A 21,293-nucleotide genomic window follows, 5' to 3' on the forward strand; every position below is an offset into this window, starting at 1 on the left:
TTGATGCCATGCCCATGTAAATGCGAACCCCCATTGCCAGCATCTGCCTCCAACTTCACCGCCCACGCCCCCTCCATCGGCAAACCCTCCTCTGCATGTCCTTCAATAGCCTGTGGCTAAGTTAAGCAGCTGCGTGCCTGCGGCTTCAGACCAGAATAACAAACAAATTATATTCCACTTAAAATCAAGAATCTTATCAGGGCTAAGTACAGTCATTATTACAGCAGTAGGATATGCAAGTCCAATTATTTATAGAAAAATATAAATATTTATTCACGTGTTACACAACTTTAACATACTTAATGTCTTAAGCCCAATCAGCTAAAAAGGATATTGCCATTAAGAAACCTTATTGGGTGTTAAAGGTACTAATTTCGACCCAACTCTTGGTTTTACCCCAATGAAATCCAAATGGCCTAGAGATCAAATTTAACTTGAGAATATATATTAGTTTTATTTTTATTATATTTTTATTCAATACCTTTACTATTTAATTGAATTATTTTTACTTATTTATTTTTTATTTTTGTGTATTGCTGTCTTTCAACTATTTTCTATTTATGTAATTATTTTTTTTAGTGATTTATTTATACACAATACTTTCTTTTTTGAATTAAATGGAAGATCAGTCTTTAGTATTTCATATTAATATTTTGTATTATTTATTGTTACTTTTATACTGTTTTATTTAATTATTAGACTATAAAATAATATTTTATAGTTTAATAACTATTTTTTATTCATGTATTTATTTATATTTTGTTAAATCATTCATTGTATTTTTTGTCATTGGTTTACTGAAAGAATTTCTCAACAAAAACAAAATATTACATATTTATTAATTTTTTGTTTAATAACATAAATAAAATAATTATTAAATTGTATGTATTTTCAGTTAGATATTCAATTTATTATTATTATTTTAATTTGAATTAATTTTTTAGTTTTGTTAACTTGTTTCAGTTTTAGCAATATGTTTTCAAAATATATTTATTAAATTTATTCTTGTACTGCTTATATATTTTCTTCTTTTATTTTTTTTTTTTTTTTTTTTAATATTTGAATAGTTTATTCCTAATTGTTTTCATTTTTTTCTCTCTTCAAGGATGTTTCGTAAATGTTGAGTTAATATAAAAATGTATTTATTTTTTTCCTTCATTGGTAAATATAAAAAATATTAGAGAATTGATGAATGTGAAATTCACATAAATAAGAGAAATAATAAGAAATATTGAACCAAAACTGACTTAAGAGCACGCCCCTTAGTCCAAAATAATCTCAGCTTGATTGAAAACACGTTTCTTTTGAGAAATGTTTGCTTTAATTTATTTAAAACTAATTGCAACTTGGCTAACAACTGTGCACTACAAAATTAAATGTGGTGTACATTACACGCTTGCATTACATCTAAATAGAGCATTGACTTCTGATATACATACATAATATATAGGTATGTATTCATGTATAAATGATTCCATATATAACTAAGAGAGAGTATATTCTTGAACGTTGTTAGTTTAGTTTGAAATGCAGCAGAATTATTTTATTGCATGCACAAAAATATTTAGATATAGTATTTGTTTGGCATGCATTTAAAATAATATATATATATATATATATATGTTATATATAACACAGGTAAATCTAACAAATTGCAAATGTTGTTCACTTTGGAATACAGATATTTAATAAATGTTTCGCTTTGAGCTGACCCTTAACAAGTAGACAAGATATTCTATTGAGGGAGGGGAAGGTTCAGGTGGTCCACATTCGTAGACACTACATAACGAGCACTACATTGTCTCTATACATAAGCTATATAAATATATATAAGTATATATATATAAATATCTCTATATATGTTATATAAATGTTTACATAATTCTTTTCGATTCTGGCTGAGAGAACGAAACAGCCTCCATGAGTGCATTGCATATACGGCACATTCTGACAAATAACAATTGAAGAATTGAATTAGAATCTGCACTTAGTCCTGGTTAGCGAAATTGAGATGCATTTTACACCAATGCTTGTGCTTGTCGCCCAATTGGAACTCGACACGACGCACTGCGGCGAGAAATGGATACGATTCACAATCAAATTTGCGCAGCTCGTTCGTTTGGCTCATGCTGTTGGGGGCCAGATAAAAGCCGGGACCGTTGGCAAGGCCCGCCAGCAGGCGTAGACACTGCTCCACAATGAACTTGAGCGAGGCGCGTCGATGCAGCTCAAAGCAATCGTGCGCTCCATACAACTGCCGCTGCTCCGCACACAAACGCATATCGCTGGCAGCCACATTGCAGCAATAGAGAAAGGAGCGAAGTCGCTGAGCGCTGACTCCATTGCGATTCAGATTAGGCAACAACAGCTGCAGCAATGGCTCTGCAGCTGCATCGCAATCAGCATTTGCTGGCGCTGCCACTGCCAGCTCATAATGTTCGAGTAGCTCACGCAAGCTGCTCCACGGTGGCTGCGATTCGTCTGGCATGTAGAAGCACTGCTCGTACGCCCGACTGAGCAGCAGCTGGCGATAATGATAGCTGCTGTAGTCGGTTATATGCTTGCGTATGAACTTTTCCGTTCGCATCAGCTCCGACTGCAGCAGACAGGGCGGGGCATTCTGCAGCACCCACTGGCGATGCGACCAGGCATGATAATTGCTCGCACAGCGATCGGCGGCACGTTCGCAAATGCTAATCTCATGTGGCCAGTCGATGGCATCGGCGCCTGAAAGAATACAATATATGTATATATATATATAGAAGTGCATTAAAAGAAAATGCCAGATGCGACTCACTTTGAAAAGAGTAGAGCCACCGACGATAGGCAAAGGCCTCGTTTGACTTTGGCTTGATGGACAGTACGAGCGCTGAGAATTGCAGCTCCTTGTTGATGCTTAGGCGATTCTTTTGCACCAGCTGGCGGCGTATGTGCCAAAAGGTGGTCACATCTGGATTGATCAATAGGGCCACATTCAAATACTTGGCCAGCGAATCGCTCTGCTGTTGCTGCTGCAGTACGCGCAGTTGCTGTTGCATCGTTTGCTTACGATGCGCGATGAGGATGCGATGCGCATGATCATACACATGCTGAGCGCACCACGATTCCAAGCCCAAGTTATGATCCACGTGCACCACGGGCGACTTGTTGCAGTTCGTTTCCTTGGGTATGATCTCAAATGAGGATCTGGAAAGGATTTAACGATTTTATGATTACCATTGAATAGAGGTAAATTCATTTGGCATTAGCTTACAAATCGGCATCCTTGAGAAACACAGCGTTTATGTCCCTGATGATCTTCTCGCAAAGCACTTTCTTCTCATTGTTCAAGTCCAAATTCATTTCGTCTTCCATTTTTGCGCTTCGATCTACGATCCGTTCCGTTCCTCTTTAGCTGCTGTCGACGATTGATCGCTTGCCTCCGTCGATTCAATTGTATTGGGCACATTTATTGCTGTCAATTAATATCTATATATTTATGGCTTTAAATTTGCCACATTTCATGCGTTCTATTTGTCTTTTCTGCTTCGCCTCTTGTCCATCAATTCAGACACGAGCCCATCTTCGAGTTGAGTTAATTAAACGATTCTATCAGAGGGGAAATTGCGGCGCTAACTGGAAGCTTCACTGTGACATTTCTTTGGCAGTATAGGTATGTATCGCTCACATTCGAAACGACGGCCTTAGCTCGGCGTTGATAAATAAATTTCAATTAAAATTGAATCTATTTGCTGGTCACTGCTGCTGTTGCTGTTATTGTTGTTGTTGTTTGTTTTTAACGAATCAGCATTGCGGCGTTCAACACTTTTATTCAATCACGCATAATTCTCGTTGTTTTTGCTGCTGCTACTATTTTTGTTGTTGTTTTGTATTTGGCATCAATTCGCATAAAGCGCCAACCGAACACGTTAAACAAATATGTAGTTTTGTAAATAAATATGCTTCCCTGCTTATTGTTGTTATTAATATCGTTGTTGGTCTGATAGTATCGATAGCTCACATGAAAACATCGCTTACACGTAAATCGCATGCCCTCTTCACCGTTCCCGGTTAAGGTAAGAACACTGACCAAAGTGGTATGAAAAAACGGAAAAACAATATTTTATGGCAAAAACATCATCAATTAATTCGACGCACATTTAATTTGAGTATATAATTTAGATTGTTAATACACTTGTGAGTATTACTGTCTGATCATTTTTTAACGCTTTTCAGCATTAGCACTTAATTAGGAGTGCTTAATTCGGTATTTTTAACGGCTGCCGATCAGCTGATATAGCAATGTGACCAATCTACAGACAACGATCGTTATCGATATAAATCTATCGAAATTTGCATGCCCATCATGTTGTTGCCTTCCACGTGCGCGCGCGCTGACGCCAATTAACTACGAAGACATTAAAATCAACATGACTAGCTTCCAGCCACTTAATATACGACGATTTCAACAGAAGGCGCAAGTGGTCACGCCCGATACAATTTACTGGGATCGTTTAGCGGTAAGCTCATTGTTCTTATTGTAGATATAATCAAAGTAAACATAAGACACTTCACCGAACAGAAACCCGAACTGCTGAAGGAGCATACAACGATAGACTATATTGACTTCAGTCCCAGTGAACCGAGTAACTTTGTGCTGACCTGTTCGGTGCGTGTACAAATCTACAATCTGGTGACCAAGCTTGTGGTCAAGAACTTGTCACGTTTCCAAAAGACCGCATACGGCGCTAATTTCCGTCAGGATGGTCGGCTGCTGGCCGCCGGCGACGAAGAAGGACATGTTAAAATCTTCGACACGACCAGCCGTAACATATTGAGGTTATTCAAAGGCCACAAAGCGCCCGTGCATCGCGCCTTCTTCACCGCCGACAAGCTCCAGCTGGCAAGCTTCGCGGACGATAAATCCGTCCGGCTCTGGGATGTGGCGAACGAGAAAGTGGTGCAAACATATGAAGATGCACACACCGATTATATAAGAGCCGGTGCAATGCACCCGCAGTCATCTCACATGTTCATCTCCGGCGGCTACGATGGAAAAATCAATCTGTACGACACACGCGCCGAGAAAGCCATCACCCATACTCTGGACCATGGCAGTCCAGTGGAGTCGATGCTGTTTCTGCCCAATGGTTCGATATTCATCACGGCCGGCGGCACACAGGTGCGTGTTTGGGACTTGATTAGCGGCAGTCGCCTGCTGACGACCATGTCGCAGCACCACAAGACAATCACTTGCCTGAGCCTTGGCTCTGATGGCCGACGCCTGCTGTCCGGCGGTTTGGATCGTCATGTGAAGATCTACGATGTGAGCACCTACAAAACTGTGCACACTCTGACCTATCCAAATGCTGTTGTTAGCCTGGGCGTTGCTGCCAAGGATCAGGCTGTGGTTGCCGGCATGGTCGATGGCCTTGTCTCCATTAAGCGTATGATTGTTGAAAGCAAACCGAGTCACCTGAAAAAGATCAGGGTCAGTTACCGGAAACAACGTTTGCAGAAGATGGCACGTCCGGCGACGGGTGTTCCAGTCGATCATGTGGTATCCGACAAAAGCAAAGGTAACAAACTGCAGAAGTTCGATATCCATCTGCGCAAATATAACTACAAGAAGGCCCTCGACTGTGTCTGCACACCGTTAAATGTTAAGAAACACCCGGAGATGGTTGTGGCCGTCATTACGGAGCTGCAACATCGCGGTGCGCTACAAGCCGCATTAACCGATCGCAAAGATATAACTATAATCCGATTCATCAACTTCCTTTGCAAACATCTCGGCGAGGTGCGCTTTATGCGTCCGCTGCTGAATGCAGCCAGCGCTGTGATGGATGTGTTTGAGAACAATGCCTTTGCCTACAACAAACCCATGATAGCCGCCTTAGAGCGACTCAAACGGACCATGAAATCGGAGGTGGAGCTCACCTGCCAGCTGCTCCAAATCAAAGGTGCTCTCGAGATGATCATTGGCGGCGCCCTTGACAACAACGAGTCCAGCACTAATCACAGCTACACCCAGCCAATTCCGACCAAAATGCATCCCTCAAAAGCAGCCTCCAGCTACATAGTCATTGTCGACTGATCGATTAATCGATTGAGCTATGTCTAAGATTAATTTCTAACATTAGTTTTACTGCAGTGAAATCTATTTATGTTTGCATTTCATTCATTTACCTAAGCTTAAATTGTACAAAGCTAAATACTATTTCGCTTCAAAGTTTGTTTTTTTTTCTTGGGTTAGTCAAGCCTAATGTGAAAATGTTCTCAAAATTCAGATAGATCGGATCGGAAATCCTTAATGTGAACATAGAAAAATAAAAAGATAAATGTTATTTAAATTTCTTGTGGTTTTTGTATTTCAATATTATTATTATATGTATATATATCTTTTTGTGTTAACTCGGAAAGTTGTTAAGCCACCCTCGTTTATGGTCATTGCGTTAAATAGTTTGGTTGTAACTTCATTATTTCCAATTAATATGCTATATAATTTTATTCTTTTTCTTTCGCAATTTATTTTTATTGGGCTGTTTTTATTTTGTATTTGTATTTGTTGCTTTTTGTTTACGGTTATTTGGAAAGACGAATTTACAGTTAGAATTTGCTTACGCTCGTGGTGTTTTGTTGTTGCTGTATTTGTTTTGCTTACGATTTTTCGTTTATTTCTCTGTTGTTATTATCGCTTAACGTTTAACTCCTCTAGTTGTATATGCTACACATATGTATATTTATTTATATATAAGCATATACATATACATATACATATATAGATATATATGTTTATGCACTATAACTACATCCGCAATCGCAATCTCTTAAAGCTAGTGCGAAATATATAAGGTTACAAGATTAATAACTAAAAAAAATATTAGTATATTACGTTACTTAGCTAATTACAACTAGGTATATGCAGGTGTGTGTGTGTGTGTGTGTGTGTATGCCTTGTCTCTTCGTCTTTCCGCTGCTGCCGCACGGTCCTTCCATCCACTACTCATCCATCCAGTGTCCCGTGGTGAACAAATACCAGGTCACTTCCATACATAGAGCTCACACCTTCAATCCGCGTTAAATTGGTACACCTACATTACATATACATATGCATAAATTGCCTTTACATTTACACGCGGCTATTGGTGCTGCTGTTGCAATTGTTGTTGTTGTTGTTGTTGCTGCTGTTGCTGTTGCTGATGTTGTTGTTATCATTATCATAATCGGTAATTGTTAATTATTGCTGCTAACTGTACAATTTTATCGTTTACAAATATAAATATATTATTTATTTATTTAATCTTCTTGTTTTTTGTTTTTTTTTTTAATATATATTCGAAGCAATGTATATCTTAATAAATTTTGAACGAGAGGATCTTTAAAAAAAAAAAAAATGTAACAAAAAATCTCTTACAGGTAACAAAGATTTTGAGAATTGTATGATTTCGCTGCTATAACTTTTTTCCTACTATACATAAATTATCAAGCGATGAAAGTCAGACAGAATGACAAATTAAACGCTTCACATAATACAATAAATGTTAAAACGAAGAGAAAAAAAAAAGAAAACATAAACAATTGCATTCAATCAATACGATATGCGTATATGCATATCCACATGCACCGTAACATCCTTACATCAATTACCTTCAATGTATGTGTGTGTGTGTGTGTATGTATGTATATATACCGACGTATGCACAACATATGTCACAGCATATATATATACATATATGTATATATGCAAATATTTGTTGTTTTCCTTTTTTTATCAAGTATACACAAATTGCAAAACTTATTTTGGACAACGCGCTGTCCATTATATAAATAATGTTTGAATGGCGGGTTCGATTTGAAATGATGATGATGATGCTGCTTTGAAAGATGCTGCAGCTCCGACTACTGCAGCTGCTTGTGCTGCTGTGCTGGCCTCCGCTTCTTCTACTGATACGCTCTGTATGTGGCTTATCTAGCCGCATGTGTCTGGTGTTTTCGGGGTAGGTGTTTTGTTTTGTTTTTTGTTAGTTTGTGTATATATATATAAATAAATATTTATATTTATATATATATATATTTTTGTATATATAAATATGTATATATAAATATATATATATATATATATATATATATGTATATGGATGAGCGACGACATTTGGCAAACGTCCGTTCCTTAAGCTTATACAAACACTTAAGCAACAATAAATCTTAGCCATCCTCCTTCGGCGGCGTAAACCAACCTGTCAATGACAATAACAAGCAATTAGCACAATTCGATTACAATTTGAGTTATTCATTTGCTACGATTTACCATTTTTCTCGTGGATCTGCACTAAAGATTTGAAGCTCTGTTGAGCCCTTGCTAAGCTGTATTGTCCCTGGGTGAGCGCCTGCTTTGGATTAGAAAAGAAATGTATATCATTTATAAGCACTTAATGTCTGCTTAATATTACGCACCTTTGTAGCACCAAATTGTATGCGCGCTTTGCCCTTGACCAGCGTCGCGGCAATTTGCATGATCACGGCTTCGACTGTGTAGGCGGAACTCCAGCCTTGCTTGGTCAGCAGCTCCATGCAAATAGCGCCACCAATGAGCACATAGCCACCTAATGAAGAAACGATGAAAGCATTAGAATCATTGTTGGAATTATGGCAATCAATTGGTTAGGTAATTAAGCCAGGCACCTGAGATGATTGGATGCACGACACGAACAAAGGGCGGCTCGAACGGATACGTCTCCTTGAAGAGTATGTTGAGCAATATGCTATCTTTGCCCTCCTTCTCTTTCAACTGCTGCAGATCGCTGTGCAATGGACTATCCGGATCGACAGACTTGAGGCGTATATTCCATTCATAAATGGAATCGTTGACGAGCTCAATGGAGTACATGTTCTTCTTGAACGCATCGGATCGATAAATATCACGTAGTTCTTTCATCAGGCGATCTGTTGCCTGTACTGAACCAGAAACTGAACCCTGCATCAATTAGAAAGAGATGGCGATATAGAGAGGCGATATAGAGAACAAGAGAGAGAGACAGTTATATACATGAAATTCTATACTTTTCTTGTATATATGTATGTACGCACTTTTAAATAGTCTTGTCTTTGACTTTGACGCAGTCTTTCTAAAGTCGCTAAATGTTCCACCTCCATATCATCTTTCTGCTTAAAGAGATTTCATTAATAATAATAATAACAACAATTGTAATTGTTCATGCGTTGACGTACTTTATTTGTGTTTCGCACATCATCCATTTCCAATGGTAGATCCTCATCGCCCTCGCTCTCCTGCTCGCTCTCACCGATGGGATCCTCGATTTCGTCCTGATCCGAATCAGTCTCCTCGTTGCCATGTGGGCCCGCTCCACCGCCAACGCCGCCACCAACACCCCCACCACCAGCTGAACGCTCCAAGCGTAATGGCGAGGCAGAGGGCGGCGGCGTTTGCAGCGGCAGCGTTAAATTATCAATATCGGGTGGCAGTGGAACATTGTGTAAACGGCACAGCTCACGCAGCAATATGCCAACCTAACGCATATACATAATCACTGATTAATGCACGAATTCACGGAGAGACAGAGAGCGGGAGTGGGAGAGAGAGAGGGAGAGGGAAAGGCATGTTAACTTACCTGATTAATCACATGATTATCGCGACCATTTGTGTTGCTAAGGATTTGCACGGCGTTCGTGACGCTCGTCTCTTCGCTCTCAGCAAACCAAACTGGCGGCGATGATGGATACGTTTCCTGAGGATGAAACAAAAAAAAAACATAGCAATTCAATCAAAACAAATATAACATAAACGCTCACAAGTGCAGAGACATTATATTGTATATACATATATAAAATGTCTTATATAATCCCCAATCTACATAGAAGTTTGTCCAGTTTTCATTGCATTTGCTTGCCGACATTTTATGAATATATATAAATTAGCTATATGCTATAGGTATTCAGTTCTACTGTACACTGAATTGTCTCCCTACTCTAATACCAGTTGAGAGTTGTTCTATAAATAACTCCTTCTTTTCCATACAGCTATTTTGTGTGACTAATCAAGATATTCAAGTTTCGCAATTTTATTTACATATACTAATAACATTTAAAAGCTGTTATGCGATTTAGATTTGTTGGCTATACTGATTAATCAGTCAAGTTAATAAATTTAACACAGCAAAGTTTCAAAGTTCCCATTCCTTGTTTATTATCATTCAAGGAAATATTGAAAATATTGCTCAATTTACTGATAGCTTAACAGACATAAACAGTTGGCTAAACAGCCAGATAATACCTGTATGTATGTATATATATACATATATATAAATAATGTGTATATTATATATATTTCTGAATGTGGAGACTATAACAAAAGCTGCGAGACAGCGTCAATGAAATTACATACATATATAACCTTTAATTAGATCGTTGAACCAAAGCAGAGTCGAAGCTGAGCAGAGCTGAGCAGAGCAGAGCAGAGCACAGTGGAGCGGTGAGGACAGCAGAGGAGAGTGGAGGATGCGAGGAGAGCAGACAGAAGTGAAGACAGAAGGACAGCGGTGAGGCGAGGGACGGTATGACAGAGGCGAACTTGGCAAGTTGGCAACTGTTGTTGGAGGCGCAGGGCAATGAATCATAAATTATTGAAGCACGCTGCCCCTAAATAAGAATCGACAACGGCACGATAAAACAGCGTGTGAGAGCAACTTTACGAAAGGTGAACTGAAGAAAACAAAAAATAAACAATATGTAGTAAATAGAAGCGTCAATACCCTTTAGTAAAAGAGATGCAGTCTAATAGATATGGCAAAACTTTTGAATGTCTATTTAGACTAAATCACTGATTTAGTTACTATTTAGCTAAACTCTAATATACTGTTATAGTTGAGTTCTCACAGTGAATCTAGGCAAAAATTAAACTCCTGTTGTTATGTTACATATTTTGTGAGAATACGTAGATACCCTTTCGCCTTGGAGTAGAGTAACGAAAATATGTAAACGAAAAACATGATCAAAAAAGATGATGAAGCAGACAGATTTTCGCAGCAGCAAAGCTGAGAGAGCAAAAAAACAGCAGGAATAAAAGAAAGGAGAGGATGAGTGAGGCACAGAGAGAAAGAGAGAGAGAGAGGGAGAGGTAGGGCAGCCTGTAGGATAAACCAATGGAATTCTACTGTAAAAGTTGCAAAACAGCAAGAAGTTTTCTGTTCTCTCTCTCCCCCTCTCTCTCTCTCTCTCTCTCTCTCTCTCTCTCTCTCTCTCTCTTTCTCTGGCTGGAAATTCTAGCGGTGCGCCGGAAATAAGAGCAAAGTGACCTTCGTCAATTTGATTGAGCCATGCAGTTATTTGATCAGTGTTTACAATACACATAAATGTTTATTTGTAATTAGAAGCAGGTTTAATTTTTTTTTTTTTTTTCATACAAACAAACTGTAATGGAAAGCGTCTGCTGATTTGTGCCTCGCAACAACAGTATTGGGGATCAAATAAAGTTTATATTGGATCTAACATAAATAAGATTGAATTGGAGCTAGGCGTGGATCATCAGTCAGTTAGTCAATCAATCAATCAATCAATGAGCAATCGCATTAACTTGATATATGTATCTAATATACACTGTCTCTATGTGCACTTTATGAATTACTTTAACTGCGCATTTGTTGATAAGTATATACATATATATATATATTATAGGTTTATATAGTACTACTTACCGTTATGTTTGCATGTATGTCGTAGCGCTTGCCATTCTTATCGATGAACCTGCAGAGGAGCTCATCTACGCTGGAATTGAGTATCTGAAAGCGGTCGTGGTTCTTCGGAAAGATTTTCTCCAGTGTTTTGATTTCTTGCTTCAGTGTGTTAAGGCACGCCATATTGGCGGGCAAGACAACGTGACAGCCAGTCAGTCACGGATTCGCCTCCCACCGGAGCCCGAGTTGCCGTGTGTGTCTGTGCGTTTATGTGTGTGTATGTGTGTGTGTGTGTGTGTGTGAGTGGATGTATAGAAAGGGAGCAGATAACAGCACCACAAACTACCACTACTTCCACATACGCGCTAGCACGGTAACGAACACACACGGACACACGCACGCGGAGATACACATGCACTTATACAATGCAAGCGTCTGAGCTGAATGTCTGGATGCACTTTGTTTTTAATATAATTTTCTTTTGATGTTGTTCGTAATTTGTTGTTTGTTGTTTTGTATTTACTTCTTTTAGTTATATTTTTGCTTTTGTTGCGGCTGTGACGTTTTGGGTCCCTTTGCTCAGACTCTCATTCTCTCTGTCGTATTGTGCGTGCGGTCGACGGTAGGTGGCGCTCGTGTCTAGCTGTAACTCGCGTTTTTTATTGTATAAAGCTAGCAAGGCTGCTGTTCTTCGGTTTTTTGTCTCGCTCGCTCGTTTATCCCTTTATTGAGGTCTTATTTTTATTAATTTTGTTGGAGGTAGTTGATATTATACTGTTATTGAAACAGTGGCATCAGCAGGGTAAGGCAAATTTATCAACATGTTCGTTATTGGCATCGGATACCCACGCACACGTTCGCTTTACATATATTTATTTGTTGGCTGCTTGATGCAAGTATTGGTGTTATTTATTTTCTTTTTCTTTTTTTTTTTCTTTCTTTCTTTCTTCTTATAATTACTGTTTTTGTTATTGTTGTTATTAATATTATTGTTATTCTGTTGTTGCTGCTTGCACTTCACTTGAGTCGTCTTCTGCGCCGCCCCCTACACAGCATGCGCTCAATTTTTGACGCGACGCTTTCGCTCTCGCTCACGCTCTTCGTCTCCCTCTCCCACTCCCACTCCTAGCGGTCTTTCACTCTGTGGCGTCGTTTCGTTGACTTTCAGCAATGTCCTCCTCTATTGCTTTCTATTGGGGGTCCTTGATTTGCGGCTTCTGCACTCTGCGTATTCAGAAACAACATCATGAGCACGTGTTTCACTTGCAATCATTGCAAACAAATTAATAACAATCAAGCACTCACGTCAAAATAAAGTTTACAAACAAAATTACATATACTTCTACTTGCAAGTACTAAATACGATAATAATAATATTAATACAAATCAAAACTAACGAAACAAAACTTTTACCATGATTGCTTTTTTGTGTCTAGCTTGCTACGTCAGCTTTTACTTGCTTAAAAATATACATACATGCACACACATATGATAAATGATTGAGAAAATTTTAAACTTTGTTTGCCAAATCAATTTTGTTTATTTCTTTCCATTTCACTTCATTTTAATTTTAATACTTGACCTAACACATTTTGCAATCATGTAATTGTTCACTCTTCTTATTCTTTAATTATTTGCACTCGATCAAGAATCAAAATGGAGAGTCCAAAGTGTTTCGTTTACAGTTTAAATTTGAGCCAATCGCCTCTCTACGTAAGCGGGTGCAAAAAAAGAAGCCTGTAAATTCTGCAGTCCAGAACAGCTGCGACAGCGCATAGTAGAATGAAAGTGATTTTCTCCATGCCAAAGTCTCAGTATACCAACACATATGTATGCCAATGCCTGTGTACGATAACAATTCAAATGCGATGCTTTCATTTTTTGGCGCCTCTGGCGCTACTGTGCACGGCTTCAAGCTTACTCTCACGCGGAATATGGGCAGATGTAAGAGAGGGAGAGAGCGAGAGAGAGAGAGACAGAGAGCGTGAGGAGAGCGTTCAAATTCGGCTTTGCCTGCCCAGCTGCTGGACTGACGGGCTGAAGACAGTTCAATGTAAAACCGCACAAATACACGTACACTTGCACACACACGTTAATTTAAAAACATATACATATACATATGTATGCATAAATGTTGACATGTACATTGGAGCATATCAACGAAGCGGTAATGGACTACAATAATTTTTAATGTTTTCTATTGTGCATACACGCACTTATGCACATTAAGACGTATGCATGCAAACACTAATGCAACTAATTGACTTTACTGTTGCCTTGCTGCTATGGCTGTAACTGTCGCTGTCGCCGCTATGCTGCTGCACTGTGTTTTATTCAATCTACCTTATCCTGCACTTTATACATTGAAAACAGAGAAAAGAGTAAGAGGAGGTGAAAACGTAGAGCTCCTTTGTTTGCGTATACCAAACACACATACAGAGACCCACCACATTTAAACAAACGCACACACGCAGACAGCACACAGACTCACGTACGCAATGAACCCGTTCGAATTAAGTTCTAAATGCACAAAGAAAAAAAAAAAAAAAAAACTTTATATAAATAAATAATAACAATATGGGCAAGTGGAATGAAAATTGAAAAGCCAACAATAAATAAACAGAGGCACAGGGCACAGACAGACAAACGCACACGCGCACACAGACACAATAATAAAAAGCAACGGAGTCAGTCGCACGCCCGCTTGGCACCTTTACGACATCGTCAATTTGGCTCCACCGGACCGATCGACCTGCTGCACTCCACTCCGTCCGACGACTTGAAGCTGCGAAATTTTACTGAAAAATCACTTTCGCCAGACAGGCGCCGTCGCCGTGCAAGCGACTCACACACACTAACATAATTATGTATGTATGTATGTACCGAAAGCAACCGCAACAGAATCAGTCAGCAGAGCAACAATGACAATCGAAAGAAGTTATCGGTGCGCTTACGTTGCTATCGAAAGAAGGAAATTCGCACTCTGCACTATCACACTCACACACACACATATATACACAAACACACACTCATACATACGTGTGTGTATGAAATTACATATGTATATACGTACATATGCAAGTCAAATGTAAACGTTGAATGTAAAAACGAACAAATTAGATATCGGTTTCTCCCTATCCCCCACTGCAGCAAATGTATTCGTGACTATTTAGACAAATTCACATTGTTGTGCTATCGAAATGGCTAACTGACTGTTGTTTTCAAATAAATATTTTTTCAACAAAATCAATTGGCAGATACAATAAATACATATGAATGTGTAGTTATGTACATACATACACATGTTTTCATTGCACACTGCCAAACATTACAGGAAATCTTACAACACACAATATCTATATATTCATATGGATGTATGGTACGATATGGATGCACATTCATACATTAATAGTCAGGTACAATTACCTCTGCAAAATACCTTACTGCAACTATGTATATATGCGTGTATTTTAAAGTTTTGCACGATTGCACTAATTCGCCTTCGCCATATTTTTTGTGGCAAATGGCCTTTGATGTGTCGCAGTTATTGCATATGTATTTGTATAAACGCGAATAGCTTTTTAATTTGTTATTATTCTCCTCGTTTTGTAGTCCAGTTTGTAAGAGTTTTATAAGTTCTATCACTTAACATAACATGCACTTTTTTTTAAAACTAGAATTTAATGGCTTTAACTACAATATGCTCCCGAAACTTAGCAATCACGTAGGCGTGTAAATGTCTCCGGAATTATAATCTATGTACATCGTCTTCCGTGAACGTCTGACGATATTTCTTGCTCAAAAAGTGTGACCAGAGTGGTTTGTCAAAGAAAACAACAATGTGTTTAAAATACCATAATATGTCGCATTTTACGGGTGATCTATTCGTGAAAAATATTAATAACTATTAAGATAACCTCATAAATCGAATTTTAAATACAATACATATTTAATATACTGTAATTGTTCTGCACAAATTCGCAAATTCGAGAGACATGACAGCTTTTAAAAATATCGATGTTTACCTAAATGCATTGTTGCTTTATTTCCCATTTGCTATCGATATTGGCCATTGGAATTTGGTACATCAGCATCAGCTGGTGCTATTTAATAACATTTTTCATATATACATACGAACACAACATATGCGTTACACTAAAAATTCAAACAAAATTTAATTAAATTCGATCGATATGTTTAACAAAAATTTCTTTTGTAAATACAAAAAATTATAGCTACTTTATTAGAATCTACTCCTTTTTTATTATTATTATTTAGTTTTTATTATACTTTTGAGCTTACTTCCCGTTATTTTTACTTTAATTAATACTGCATCAATTAAAGTGTTTATTATAAATATTTTTTTTTTAGGTATACATTTTTAGATACTGGGCGCACATGAATGTGGATAAATGTTGTGTGTAAGGGAGTTGAGTACTTCAAGTCTTTTTGTGTGTTTTGGTTTTTATTTAATTAGATAATATATCCAGGCATTAATAGATTGAACTTAAAGCACGACGGAATGAAAATTGAATTTTTACACTTCATTGGATTTCTTTAGTTATAGATTTATGTTTAAAGTAGCATAATTTAACCCCGCCATTAGCTAGTTCGAACGAAATAATAATTTAAGATAAAAAAAAAAAAAACATTGAACGCTCTTTTTTTCATCTACTCTTCTTTTCTCTAATTTTGTACGAAAAATGCATTGGGCTTCAGACCAGAGCCGTCCACCCGTAAGCCAACGTATGCCCCCTACATTTTCGTTTTACTACTTCAAAGCTTCGAACGGATTGTCCCCCTAATCCGTTATTTCCCCTCCCTTCTGGTCAAGCCCAACGCATTAAGCGCACAACTTTTCCTGTTTTCGCATTTTCTCCGATTGTGAATTTATCCTGCGTTCTCTTCTTCACGCTATCTCTCTCTCTCTCTCTCTCTCTCTCTCGATTTACCTCTCACGTTCTCTTTCTGTTCATTTCATGCAGTCTTGCTTTAGAGTTCGCTGTGTGGTGTTTTGGCGTCGCTTGTGGGAGTGGGTGTTACCTGCTCCTCCTCCTTCTGATCTTTTGGCTGCTCAGCTTTGTCCTTGGCCGCTTCTTCGGTTTTGAAGTCGGCGTTGTCGCCGCTACCACTGCCACTGCCTTGAACTGTCTCTTCAGCAGGTACAGGCTCCTTAGGCTTCTTATCGACCTTCGCCTTAGGTTTCCAAATCTTCATCTTGTTGGCCATATACTGAACTTCGCGATCCAGCGTGGCCATCTTTTTCATCATATCTTGCACCGTTAGACGCACATCCGCATTTCGGCTGAGCTTCTTCTGGGCGGCGACTTCGGTCTTCAGCCAGGTGCTTGACTCTGTGATCACTTTGACGAGCGTATCGATCTCCACCTGAGTGAAGACATCCATCTCGGGATTTGTGTCCTTGGTGAGATTACGTGCCGTCAGAAGGAACTTTTCAGCGCTCTCGATCATGCCCTTGAAGGACTTGATCGCATCCGGACGTTCCTCGTGCTCCCAGTGACGACCGAGGAATACACTTGACAGCTTTTTCAGCTGCTTCAACTTCTCCTCATAAACTTCGGGCGTACGATTCTCCTCATCCTCGTACAGCCACTCGGACAGCTTGCTGCACTCGGCTAACAGCTCCTCCTTCTCCGCGTCCGTGGCACACTCCGCATAAGGCTTTTCATCCAGCTTCTGCTGCACCTCAATGATATGCGATTCGAGTGCATTGAATGTGGACTCCAAGCGAACGCGCTCCTCCTCTTGCTTGTTGATAGCCTGCAGCTTGGCCAGAGCGTCGTTGTAACCGCTGCCACTCAAAGGCTGTGTAAATCTAATCTCTGTCTTGTGGGCCACGGGTGCCTTGATGGTGACTAGTTTGATGGTCTCATTCTTGGCCTCCGTCTTGTTCTCATCTACATTTTTGGTGGGAACTGAGTCGTTGGCATTACCGGCTTTCTTAGTTTCATCATCAGGCTTGGGTTCGGTTGGCTCCTCCCCGGATTCTTGGTCATTGGACGTTGGGGTTTCGCTGCCCTCAGCTTTCTCAGCCTCCTTGGTGAAGAGTTTGCTGATGGTGCTGCCTAGCTTGGCCAATGTGCTATCCTCGTCCTGCTCCTCATCAACCTTTTGCTTCTCATAAACGTACTCGACGCCCGTGCAACGGAAAATGCCAGAGTCATCCATATAGAAGTACGCCTTGATGCCCTTATTGTCCACCTGATCCTTCTTCGACTTCTCCAGCAGATCCTTGACCTTTTGCAGTTCAACGCGCGTGATATTGAGGCTTCCAAGAGCAGCAATATCCTCCGCGCTGTAGCGATCCAAGTCTCCATAATTTACATAGAACTCAAAGTCATCCGTGTGCTTGTTGAAGGTGATTACCTTCTTCTGCGGATAGGGATTCATCAGGGCGAAGAGCACACGCTTCACTTGCTTCACGGCTGCACCATCGCCCGGATCACGTTCAAAGGACACTTGCAGGGGGAAGATGACTGCATCTTTAACTATGAACTTCTTCACCTTAAAGCCAGAGGACAGATCGGCTGCCTTGTAGACGGCGCCCATGGTGGCCGATTCATCAGCATTCAGATTCTTGCCCAGCTCCTGTTTGATCAGCTGCTTGATTGTCTCCTGAACACGTGGCACACGCGTGCCTCCACCAAAGAGTATCACCTGAGTGATCACATCCAGCGACAGGTTCGACGTGGCGAGAGCATCCTCCAATGGTTTAGTGGTGCGTGGCCACAGATCAGCGCATAGCTCCTCTAGCTTCTCGCGCGACACCACCAGCTTAAAGTCCTGATCCTCCAGCAGATTCTCAATCTGCGCATAATGTTCTGTGTTGGCTGACAACACGTTCTTCACACGACCCGCCTCCTTGAACAGTTTGGCCAGCGCCCGTGGACTCTGCGTGACATCCGTCTTGGTCTTCTTCAGGGCATTGAACTCCTGGGCCAAATAGTCGCGCAAGCGCAGCTGTATCTCCAGGCCGCCCAGCGATCGATCATAGCCAACGCCCAGCACCTGGACCACCGGATTGACCTCCTTGGTCTGCTTATCCTTGACCAACTGATAGCTGACCACCGCAGCGGATGTCTTGTAGGCGCCCATATCATAAAACAGGAAATACTGTGCCGTCTCATTGATCTCTCCGCGATGGAACACGCCATAGTTAAGCGCTACGGCCGCATAATCGTTGATCAGCTGCAGCACCTTCAAATTGGCCAATTGTGCAGCGACCAGCAAAGCCTCTCGTTCGGCCTGACCAAAGTATCCGGGCACCGTTAGCACACATTCGGTGATCGATTGCTGTGTCGATTCTTGTGCGTATTCCTTGGCCTTGACCAGCAGTTGGGCAACCAGCTCCTCCACGCTGAACTCCTCGGTGTCGCTCTTCTTGAACACCACCGTATTGCGCTCCTTGTCGCCCACGATGGTATAGTACGGAAAGCGTTTTCTGTAAATGAGCAAAGTTATTAGAAACGGACTGGAAAGGCGAGCAACCTACAACTAAATCTCAATCTAAGATAGTGTCTTTATATAGCCTTAACAGTGTATAAGAATGATAAATTTAAAAAACAAAAAACAAAAAAACAATGCTTAGTTGAAGTAGTGCGTGATTTTAAGTTCGTTTTAATTTTATGTTAACTTTAACATCTAATGAATAAATAAATAAACAAAGAGTTTTATTTATTTTGTTTTTATTTTTTATTAGCAAGTAAAAAGATGTTTTAATACTATATATGTATATTAATTCGTACAGCTGTTTTACGCCACTATTTATTGTACGCAGCTGGCGTACGTAAATAACTTTCCAGAAATTACCATGCAAATTTCAAATTTCTTATTTATAACGATTTTCCGCCAATTACTTATCGCTACATGTCTATGTTAGTTTTGAGCATTTATTTTTTTTTTTTTTTTAATTTGCGCGATAGCAGCTGTTAGCTTAAAACGTTTACAGTTTGCTAACATGACGTGGCCCACACATGCTCGGACACAACGCGGCATCGAGAGAATGTGTGTGTGCAAGAGAGACAGGGAGAGAGCGAGAAATGTAAATATACAACTCACCTGTACAGATCAACAATGGGATTATCAATGGTTTTGCCCAGCAAATCCAATAGATAGCCATAGGCGGCCGATGGATCGCGTATTCCAATTGTTTGGGCATCCTCGCCAATGGTGCGCGTATTATCGCGGAAAGCGATGATGGCCGGTGTTTTGCGCTTGGACTCGCGATTCAATGCGATCTCCATTGGCACGCCCGGCGACACGACGCCCACTTTCATCCACTCACTGCCGAGATCAACAGACATCACGGCGGCCCCATTGCTGCCGGTCAGTTGAGATGCCATGATGCACAGACAGGCGAACAGCATTGAGAGCGAAAGGCAGCCGCCGGCTGTTGACGAGCTCAATCTTTGATTGGCCATTATAGTGCAGACTCACTGTATACAAAAAAGAGAACAGATACATATATAAAATATATATGAGTGTCAGTTGGGCACGGGAGCAATAACCTCTTCCGTCTTATTTGAAGCACAATTCAATTTTCGTTTCCCTTTTTTTCCCCTTTTTTGCCAACGCAAGCAGCAGCGGCAGCAGCTGTTAGGCCCACCCCTTGCACTTACGTTTTGATTTTCTATTTGATTATTCTTTGATTGCGGCAAATGCCTGCAGCGAAAATGATTGTGTATAAGTGATCCGTGGTTAACGTTTTATTTCAACAAATGCTTGCCAATTAATAAAAATGTCGCTAGCCGCCGACTTTCAGGTGTTAAGGGGCTAACTTTGAAGAAGAAGAAATCGTTGACGTGTTGATTTGGAAGTGAACGTCAGACTTCGATAATTCAATGCATATTGCCGATACACGTATATGCACAGCTGACTTGCAGTGTAATGTGAAAACCGACAGATGGCGCTAACTAACATTAAGCACAAATGTTAAATAACATTGAAAAAGCTTTATTTGATTTAATTATGTTTTTAAATTTCCCGCTTTAAGTGAATGCACAATTACATATATATAAGTATATTTAAAGGCACTTCTTTCTTTTTATCTATAGTTAGCATATTTATTTAACATGCTACATGCCAGACATATCGGTTAAATCAGCAAATTTTGCAATCATTACAATTATGCGACCCACATAACTCACCTTTAGTTGCTGAGAAATGCTAAAATATATTGTTACCATATACTCTACAAAAGACACAAGATACAAGTTGATCAATTATAACATGATGTATACATATATTGTATATCTATCGATGTCATGGTTTTCTAGCATATGGTAATGCAATACCTTTTCCCTTTAATCAATTCCAGTTAAGTGTATCTGAGCGTCTGATACACAACCAAAAAATAGAACACAGCTAATATACAGCAACGCCAACTCAATTAAAATATATATGTATGTATGTATGCATGTGGATATATACATTTGCATAAGTAAGTTAGGTAGAAGTCATAAAATGACTTCTGTGCATTTGGCTCAACCGAAATTGATCAAAATAACAGCAATTTCCCTTGCGTAATGTCTTTTGGGTTTTTTGCTGATTTGGATGTTCCGAGCTCATAAAAGAATATGCCAACCGAATTTTGTCAATCAT

The 21,293-nt window shown here is 39.6% G+C and overlaps 4 protein-coding genes across 9 annotated transcripts; 1 reads left to right on the forward strand and 3 right to left on the reverse strand.

Annotated features, from left to right (window-relative positions):
- Nucleotides 1-1,623: 1,623 nt before the first annotated feature.
- LOC6585271 (protein prenyltransferase alpha subunit repeat-containing protein 1) lies at nucleotides 1,624-4,006 on the reverse strand. The gene is made up of 3 exons (XM_002010868.4): nucleotides 3,254-4,006; nucleotides 2,798-3,186; nucleotides 1,624-2,727 (listed from the first exon to the last, which is right to left on the reverse strand). The coding sequence occupies exons 1-3, from the start codon at nucleotides 3,352-3,354 to the stop codon at nucleotides 1,988-1,990; spliced, it is 1,230 nt and encodes a 409-aa protein (XP_002010904.1). The 5' UTR covers nucleotides 3,355-4,006; the 3' UTR covers nucleotides 1,624-1,987.
- Nucleotides 4,007-4,325: 319 nt separating this feature from the next.
- Nucleotides 4,326-6,332, forward strand: LOC6585272 (U3 small nucleolar RNA-associated protein 15 homolog). Its single transcript, XM_002010869.4, has 2 exons — nucleotides 4,326-4,499; nucleotides 4,562-6,332. Exons 1-2 carry the CDS (start codon nucleotides 4,410-4,412, stop codon nucleotides 6,074-6,076), a joined length of 1,605 nt encoding a protein of 534 aa, XP_002010905.1. The 5' UTR covers nucleotides 4,326-4,409; the 3' UTR covers nucleotides 6,077-6,332.
- A 198-nt stretch (nucleotides 6,333-6,530) lies between these two features.
- Nucleotides 6,531-15,441, reverse strand: LOC6585273 (ubiquitin-conjugating enzyme E2 Q2). 6 transcript variants are annotated; one of them, XM_002010870.4, is made up of 9 exons: nucleotides 15,099-15,441; nucleotides 11,694-12,896; nucleotides 9,612-9,728; nucleotides 9,211-9,510; nucleotides 9,070-9,144; nucleotides 8,665-8,956; nucleotides 8,437-8,585; nucleotides 8,291-8,369; nucleotides 6,531-8,219 (listed from the first exon to the last, which is right to left on the reverse strand). In XM_002010870.4, exons 2-9 carry the CDS (start codon nucleotides 11,853-11,855, stop codon nucleotides 8,188-8,190), a joined length of 1,206 nt encoding a protein of 401 aa, XP_002010906.1. In that variant the 5' UTR covers nucleotides 11,856-12,896; nucleotides 15,099-15,441; the 3' UTR covers nucleotides 6,531-8,187. The 6 variants fall into 6 exon arrangements, with proteins under 6 accessions (XP_002010906.1, XP_032588560.1, XP_015016681.1 ...); XM_032732669.2 differs by having other exon boundaries at nucleotides 8,291-8,372; nucleotides 15,099-15,188; XM_015161195.3 differs by having other exon boundaries at nucleotides 9,070-9,147; nucleotides 15,099-15,188.
- On the reverse strand, nucleotides 15,257-20,496 carry LOC6585274 (hypoxia up-regulated protein 1). Its single transcript, XM_002010871.4, has 3 exons — nucleotides 20,312-20,496; nucleotides 19,752-20,128; nucleotides 15,257-19,134 (listed from the first exon to the last, which is right to left on the reverse strand). The coding sequence occupies exons 2-3, from the start codon at nucleotides 20,111-20,113 to the stop codon at nucleotides 16,665-16,667; spliced, it is 2,832 nt and encodes a 943-aa protein (XP_002010907.1). The 5' UTR covers nucleotides 20,114-20,128; nucleotides 20,312-20,496; the 3' UTR covers nucleotides 15,257-16,664.
- Nucleotides 20,497-21,293: the final 797 nt, after the last annotated feature.

The sequence above is a fragment of the Drosophila mojavensis genome, unplaced genomic scaffold, assembly GCF_018153725.1.
Source record: "Drosophila mojavensis isolate 15081-1352.22 unplaced genomic scaffold, ASM1815372v1 contig_136, whole genome shotgun sequence".
Classification (NCBI taxonomy): Eukaryota; Metazoa; Arthropoda; class Insecta; order Diptera; family Drosophilidae; genus Drosophila; species Drosophila mojavensis.

Bases quoted from the DNA above. Each gene is read 5' to 3' on its own strand.
- LOC6585271 (XM_002010868.4), bottom strand. From the start codon at position 3,354: ATGGAAGACGAAATGAATTTGGACTTGAACAATGAGAAGAAAGTGCTT. The intron at 3,187-3,253 runs GTAAGCTAATGC...AATCCTTTCCAG, and splicing joins TTTCTCAAGGATGCCGATTT to ATCCTCATTTGAGATCATAC. The intron at 2,728-2,797 runs GTGAGTCGCATC...GTATTCTTTCAG, and splicing joins GTGGCTCTACTCTTTTCAAA to GCGCCGATGCCATCGACTGG.
- LOC6585272 (XM_002010869.4), top strand. From the start codon at position 4,410: ATGACTAGCTTCCAGCCACTTAATATACGACGATTTCAACAGAAGGCG. The intron at 4,500-4,561 runs GTAAGCTCATTG...TTCACCGAACAG, and splicing joins TTTACTGGGATCGTTTAGCG to AAACCCGAACTGCTGAAGGA.
- LOC6585274 (XM_002010871.4), bottom strand. From the start codon at position 20,113: ATGGCCAATCAAAGATTGAGCTCGTCAACAGCCGGCGGCTGCCTTTCG. The intron at 19,135-19,751 runs GTGAGTTGTATA...GCTCATTTACAG, and splicing joins CCCATTGTTGATCTGTACAG to AAAACGCTTTCCGTACTATA.
- LOC6585273 (XM_015161194.3), bottom strand. From the start codon at position 11,855: ATGGCGTGCCTTAACACACTGAAGCAAGAAATCAAAACACTGGAGAAA. The intron at 9,511-9,611 runs GTAAGTTAACAT...TATATGCGTTAG, and splicing joins ATAATCATGTGATTAATCAG to GTTGGCATATTGCTGCGTGA. The intron at 8,373-8,436 runs GTGCGTAATATT...TCTAATCCAAAG, and splicing joins TACAATTTGGTGCTACAAAG to CAGGCGCTCACCCAGGGACA.